General features: G+C 38.9%; 1 protein-coding gene across 1 annotated transcript in view; it reads right to left on the minus strand.

The window, feature by feature from the left end:
* LOC126401759 (inactive dipeptidyl peptidase 10-like) overlaps positions 1–6,197 on the minus strand; it is a 51,629-nt gene extending 45,432 nt beyond the window's left edge. The window contains exon 1 of the mRNA XM_050063242.1: positions 5,948–6,197. Coding sequence (XP_049919199.1) covers positions 5,948–6,043 — 96 coding nt within the window. The 5' untranslated portion in view covers positions 6,044–6,197. The remainder of the gene's footprint in view (positions 1–5,947) is intronic.
* Between the last annotated feature and the right edge of the window lie 1,744 nt (positions 6,198–7,941).

The raw sequence follows: 7,941 nt of genomic DNA on the forward strand, positions 1-7,941 counted from the left end.
ATTTTATTTGTAACGCACTTTATATTTAACGAAAAATCTCAAAGTGCTACAACAGCAAGAAAAGAAAAAAAATAAGTTAAAACAAGAGTTAAAAGCAGTTATCAAAGTAACACGAGCAAAAATTACAGATTAAAAGATTTTTTTAAAAGGTACGTTTTAAGGCCCTTTTTAAAACAATCAATTGACTGTGGAACCCTCAGGTGTTCTGGGAGGGTGTTCCAGAACAGCCTGTACATCATATTTAAAAACTGATGTCTGATTATAAAACCAGTGTCTAGAAAAATACAACATGATGATTCAGGCAGACTTGTTAGCAGTCGTTCCAAGTACACGACTACCAGATGAATTGATTTTTGAATTTTGCAGTCCAGCTCTTCTTAGACCTGGACGGTGAAAGGAGACAGACACTTATGCAGCTTATCCTGTCTAGACAGAGCAGTTATTATCCACCAAAAGAGCCATCGGAGTATAAAGCTTTTTCTGCACACACACACATAAAGAAAACACTTGGGCTTGACATGAAAAATGTAATTTGAGGTTTTGATTTTACAGCCTTTCAGATGATGCTTTTAAAAGACGTCCAACTCTGTAATGTGATGACATCTCTGCCCCGCCTGTCAAGAAGTTACAGTGTTACATCATTTCGCCGGACTCATCTTTTCACTCTGACTCCAGGCGAGGATGATGAAAGTTACCTGTAGACTTTAAAAAGGAGAAACTGATGCAAGGAGGGCTTTTAGTTCAACCCCGGATTCGGCAACAACAAAAAAACACGTGGAAGAGGTTTCCAGCAGCGACACTGCAGGGAACTGTAATAGGTAGCTGTCATACGGTGTTTAGCTCACCATTCTTCAGAGCTTGAGAAAAAGACAGAGTGATACATCAAAGAAGACAGTGTGAAGCCTCTTGCACACATCAAATGTGTCAGGTTTAATGTTGACTTTTCCACCTGCGCCGCTTGTTTCTTGTCGTGGCTTTAGAGACGTGAGTAAGAATCACATGTTGCATTCAAGGCCTGGGATTTGTTATTGCAGAAAGAGGCAGAACCACTGGAACCAATTCACAGACAAATAAAACACAGAAAACTTTGATTATGTCACTGGTTTTTAAAACTCGCATCACAAAAACCACCCTCATTAAAAGATAGTTATTTTTGTTGCTACAAATATCTCACAATGTCCCAACCTCTCGTTAAAAATATCCACTTTTATCTCTACAAACATGGCTGGAAATGTCAAAACCCCTGCACAAAATATCCATTTTCGTTGCCACAAACACAGCTGGCTATGTCCGAAACTGTCATTAAAAATACCTGCTTTTATTGCTACAAACACGTCTGGAAAATGTCCTGAAATCTTGTTCAAAAAATATCCGCTTTTGTCTGGAAATGTCCCAACCTCTCGTTAAAAGATATCTGCTTTTGTTGCTACAAACATGACTGGCAATGTCCTGAACTTGAGAAAAAATTCTCGCTTTTGTTTCGACAAACACACTGAGAAATTTCTCAAACTCTTGTTAAAAATAAAAAAGGAAAAAAAAAAAAAAAAGCTTTTGCTGCTACAAAATGGCTCACAATGTCCCAACCTCTCGTTAAAAAATAACCACTTTTATCGCTACACATATGGCTGGAAATGTCCCAAAATATTGTTAAAAAAGTCTTGCTTTCGTCTCTACAAACACAACTGGAAATGTCCCAACCTCTCGTTAAAAAATAACCACTTTTGACGCTACAAACACGGCTGGAAATGTCCCAAACTCTCCTTATCAAAAATTAGCTTTGTTCACTTTAAACATAGTTGGAAATGCCCTGCTTTTGTTGCTACAAAACATGGCTGGAAATGTCCCAACCTCTGGTTAAACTGCTCCCTTTTGTCGCTACAAACTTGGCTAGCAATGTCCCAAACTGTCAATAAAAAACACCTGCTTTTGTTGCTTTAAACATGTCTGGAAATGTCCCAACCTCTCGTTAAAGGATATCTGCTTTTGTTGCTACAAACATGACTGGCAATATCTTCACCTCTTGTTAAAAAATAACCACTTTTGGCGCTACAAGCACGGCTGGAAAATGTCCTGAACTTGAGAAAAAATTCTCGCTTTTACTTCGACAAACACGCTGAGAAATTTCTCAAACTCTTGTTAAAAATAAAAAAGGGGAGGAAAAAAAAAAAAAAAAAAGCTTTTGCTGCTACAAAATGGCTGACAATGTCCCAACCTCTCGTTAAAAAAATAACCACTGTTATCGCTATAAATATGGCTGGAAATGTCCCAAACTCTTGTTAAAAATATCCCCTCTTGATGCTGCAAACACATCTGGAAAATGTCCTGAAATCTTGTTTAAAAATATCTGCTTCTATCGGTTCAAATGACTGAAAATGTCCCAAAGTATAATTAAAAAAGTCTTGCTTTCGTCTCTACAAACACAACTGGAAATGTCCCAACCTCTCGTTAAAAAATAACCACTTTTGACGCTACAAACACGGCTGGAAATGTCCCAAAGTATAATTAAAAAAGTCTTGCTTTCGTCTCTACAAACACAACTGGAAATGTCCCAACCTCTCGTTAAAAAATAACCACTTTTGACGCTACAAACACAGCTGGAAATGTCCCAAAGTATAATTAAAAAAGTCTTGCTTTCGTCTCTACAAATACAACTGGAAATGTCCCAACCTCTCGTTAAAAAATAACCACTTTTGATGCTACAAACACGGCTGGAAATGTCCCAAAGTATAATTAAAAAAGTCTTGCTTTCGTCTCTACAAACACAACTGGAAATGTCCCAACCTCTCGTTATAAAATAACCACTTTTGATGCTACAAACACGGCTGGAAATGTCCCAAACTCTCCTTATTAAAAAATTAGCTTTGTTCGCTTTAAACATAGTTGGAAATGTCCCAACCTCTGGTTAAACTGCTCCCTTTTGTCGCTACAAACTTGGCTAGCAATGTCCCAAACTGTCAATAAAAAACACCTGCTTTTGTTGCTTTAAACGTGTCTGGAAATGTCCCAAACTCTCGTTAAAAGATATCTGCTTTTGTTGCTACAAACATGACTGACAATGTCCTGACCTCTTGTTAAAAAATAACCACTTTTGACGCTACAGACATGGCTGGAAATGTCCTGACCTCTCGTTAAAAAATACTTGTTTTTTTTCCCCCTACAAACAGGGTGGGAAATGTCCCAAACTGTCGTTGCAAAACCCACTTTTAGAAACACCTGCTTTTGTGGGTCTCTAACAGTGGTCTGCTGCTGTTGGCTGTCGGGCAGCCATCTCACCTACATGTAGGTGTTACACCATCCACCATCCCCTCCCCCTGATGAGAAACTCAGCTCGTATACATGTGATCTGAACTATGTCATGTGCATAAAACCTGCGACTGGTGCTCTAAGTCATTAGAAAAGTTTTAAAGATACTGACTATTAAAGAACATCACCATCACATACACAGTAGATTCACTACAGCATTACGACTATATAGTACTGATTAAGTGTAAGTGAAGGATACTATAATCATCAAGATAAGAGGCACAAATGTGTCCAGAGCAATCTTTATCATATGCACTGCTGAGTGAGGAGGACACAGTGTAATTAATGAAGCAGGAAAAACTGATTTACACACACGCGCGCACACACACAGAGCTAGCATGCAGAGAATTAGCTCCAAGATGTTGAACTAATACTCAGAGCAGTCGATGGCCCAGTGGTGTGCAAAGAATGCTCCACCCACTGCTGACTGTGTGTGTGAGTGTGTGTGTGTGTGTGAGTAAAAGCAAGCTTTAGCAGACACAGTTCGCTGCAACAGTCTGTTGATTGGACTCAGTTCAATGGGAAGGAAAGCAAGCAAGGAAACCATGTGTGTGTGTGTGTGTGTGTGTATCAGTGTTAAAGCGATATAGACACAGAAAACCATCCAAGACCAAGAGGTTGAAGTCAAGGAAATCCACACAGGTTTTAACTAAAACAAAGACATAAATAAATGTACGTTCAGGACTAAAGATTACAGCGACAATCTGTTTAAACTTGGCTGTCGATGATCTGAGACACAAAGGAGGGTGGACTGAACCTGCTTACGTATACCAACCTAACCCTGGCTGAAACAAAAAAGACTCAAACAACTGTTATAGTTTAAAGGCGCTCGTGGTGTCAGGTGGAAACGCGGCGAGACTAGAACAAAAGTTCAGGTGCCGAAAGTCCGAGTGGGGCAAGTGTGCAGGAGGGGAGGTGGATGGGTCCAACAGACACCGACTTTCACCTGAGAGAGTGGTGTTTGCGTACCACATGCTTTAGTTTTTGAAGGAACCAAAACGTACTGTACTGACGTAGTGCTTTTATTCTGAAAGAGACTCCATGTAAACGTTAAATTTCCTGTGAAAACGGAAGTGTATTTTGAAAGAAGGCAATGCATGTAACAGACAGAACTTGACACGGCGTCCCAAAACGACAACAACCAACACACCCAGGGTACCTCGCACGTCGTATCTGGACGTTGAAAGTCCATGACCAAACGTCAATATGTGACGAGGTCGGAGTGAGGGTGTGTTGGCTTGTTTGGCGCGGACTCAAAAATCACATCGTCATTTCTAGGTTTTCCTCCCAGAAAAAAAAAAAAAAACTACATAAAATGATTAAAGACGTGATGAAACAAGATTAATCTCGATTTTCTAAGAAATAAAAATCCAAGATTTAAAGATGTGGCGCATATCCTCCAATCAAATATCAAAATAAAACAAAACAAGATTAAAGCATGTCAAACATAAATATAGAACAACATGATGCATATATAATAAATCAGTCTTGCTTTCTATGGAGTTAGATTTGTGTCTTTATTACATGCGAGATAATAAATGATATGAGAGAAAGTATTTTGTCAGAATATAAAAAAAATAATTTGAGATTTAAAAAATGATTTCTGAGAAAAAAAAATTTGTTTGTGTCAAAACATTTTTCTTCTCTCTCTCAAAACCGAAGTCTTTGCTCTCGTGTCAGGATTTTGCTCTCGCTCTCGACTAAACTTTTTCAGTCTCAAATATTATTATTTTTTGCTATCAGTGTGAAAACTTTTTCTCTCAAATATTTTTTTTTCCTCTCATATCATTTATTTTCTCGCATGTAATAAAGACACAAATCTAACTCCATAGCTTTCCATCCCTGCACCGTCCCTTTGCTGCTGTAATGTTGCAACTTCCCCCACTGTAGGACGAATAATGGATATCTAACAGATTATCTTATGTTACTTTTCAAGAGAGAGGCAGAACAAAAATGCAAATGTGTCATACTCCAAACTTACAAATAAGGCAAGAATGTAAGAAATACAAGTACACGGATCCTTAATATCACCTTGTGTTTCTTTAATAGCTTGATGCCTTTAATGTCTTATATAATGCCTCATTAGCCTGTTTAAAGAACTCAAACACCATGACATGACTGTGCTTCTCCTCATCAATATCATTAATCATTTCACTGTCAAAATACATTAAAATCCTGCGCATATATTCTGTTTGTAACTATTTTCTGCGGCTGATTGCTTCTAGCTTCATTAAAGGTTTACAGTGAAGCACATTAATCCAGTTATATGGTGTTGTTATTATAGTAAGTTGGAAAGAGCCAGCTGCGCGTGCTCCTTCCTCTGTGACAGATAATGACTTTATCTGAGTCCCAATCACACAATATGAGATCAGAGAGATTATAGATGTCACACCTGCTCTGACACTCACAGAATCACCAGCAGCAGCGGACTTCCTGGAGACAAAGCTCAACTCTGGCACAGCAGTTTAGATAATAAAGCTGAGTTTACTCCAAGGAAAGAATCACACTTTCACATTCTGTAAATTCTAGCATACAGTCCGTGCGTTATTTGCGCCCACTGAGCGAGGATCAACCCACAGTTTCAGACCTGAAATCAATGTTTACATGCAACAAATCTGAGGAGGCAAACTGTGCTGTACTTTACTGCATTTCTCAGCGAGCACGAGCGCATCCAGTAACCATAGTTTCCCCGTAACGTCCGTCCAACACGTCTCACAGCACCGACTGTCCACACGCACATTTATCGCCTCACAGCTGAATGGACTAAAATAAACACACGTCTGTCTCCGTCTGTTTTCAGATACCTCATCCTGCTGCCCCTCTTTCGGTTTCTTCTTGGTCGGATCTTTGGACGCTGTCATTGCACCGGAGCCACGGTCCTCCTCTCTCCCGGTAATAACATCCAAACCTGTCGGCGCGTCAATTTAGCAGCAGGAGCGGCAAGCTGGACGGAATCACGACGAAGACGACTTCCGGTGTGACTTTCAAAGTAGTCAGTGTTTCTGTCGCCACTAAATCAACCACATAATTGTTTTTATAGCTCTGCTATATACTGGTGTTGCTGTTGTAGAGGAATAGAAACACACCTGGTTTATAAAATCCACTCCACAGTAATTAGGATTTAATTTAGAAACATTCTTTTTCACAGGCTTTTATTTTGTTAAATGATACCTACACGTAAATATCCGGTGTCACTTTATATATTCCAGAGGTCAGTAGAATATATGAAATATTTCCAGGGCACTATTTCCAGCTAAAAATAACATGAGACACATGTGTGATGAGAACGAGGATAAAACTTAATATTGTGAGTGCAAAAGTGCGTTCACACTGTGAAGTATGGAACAATGCAGTGCACTATGAGTACCCGGATGGTGCACTCAAAACGGTCAAGACGTTGAGTGTGGAACTACGGACACTTCTCGCCCTCAGTGGTCGCCATCTTGGCTACGTAGCGAAAGGGGAGGGACCACTTTTCAAACTGGAAATAACGTCCGAGGACTGTGTTTTTTTGCACTGGTTTATTTGGTTAATTTAGCAGTCTGTAATGATTTGGTGCCGTGAACAATAACGCGAATGCTAATGCTAGTTTGCTAACTAGCTAATTTGTGGTCGTCATTTCTGGTAAAAGCACAACGCTGTGTTTGGGTTGAGACAACACTACCCTGTCGAAATTCGTGCACTACGCCAATGAGTACACAGTGCACATAGTATACTACATGGAAGTGTACTGACGGAAGTATGTGATTTGAGACACACTACGTCAGTGAATGTAGCGCTGTTAATGGTGCTGTAACACTGAGTCTATGTTAAGGTGTGTTCACACCGGACCTGTTTTTTTTTTTTTTTTTTTTTTGTTCACACCGGACCTGTTTTTTTTTTTTTTTTTTTTTCGCTGTTGCAAAATTAAAATTTGCTGAAATTTATACATTTTGATACATACAGGACATATTGCAAGACTCTGTAAAAGTACACCAAAGCATACATTTTCCTTTCCAAATATTTATTTGAAAGCGAAACCATTCATGCGGTCAATAAAAAAACATTTTGTTTATAATAAAAAACGAATGTGTGTGTGTGTGTGTGTGTGTGTTGTTAGTATGTCAGAGAGGAGGAGTATCAATAAAAAAAAGTTTCCACGAATTATTTCGGTGTTTATTTCTTTTATTCTTTTTTTTTTTTTTAATTAAAATGCGTAATATAGCCAACAATATTATAGCCCAAAAGTTAATCTAATTTATTATTGTAGAAAGTATTTAGCAAATCACCACTTTCAACTGGAGACACAGTGCAGCAGCAGCAGCAAAAAAAAAAAAAAAAAAAAAGAAGGAATTATAAAAAACGGACAGATAGTGTTATTAATTGACGAGACGTTGGAGAGGTTGTCAGCCCTATTCTATAGTCTGTAATACTTTTTTTATTCCATCATAACTTGCACTCATTGTGTGCTTCTGAGCACACGGGCAGCATAAACAATGAAGTTACATATGATGGTCTGGCAGATCGTTGTGGTGCTTGGAGGCAGTTGACAGTGACAGTTTTTTCAGCAGCCATTTTTCTTCCTACCAGTAACCTATGGTTGAGGCAGCTCCAGCTCCAACTCCGCTCACATGCTCTGACTCAGGCATCAGAGCCTCT

This window comes from Epinephelus moara, chromosome 15 (genome assembly GCF_006386435.1).
Source record: "Epinephelus moara isolate mb chromosome 15, YSFRI_EMoa_1.0, whole genome shotgun sequence".
NCBI classification, from domain to species: Eukaryota; Metazoa; Chordata; class Actinopteri; order Perciformes; family Serranidae; genus Epinephelus; species Epinephelus moara.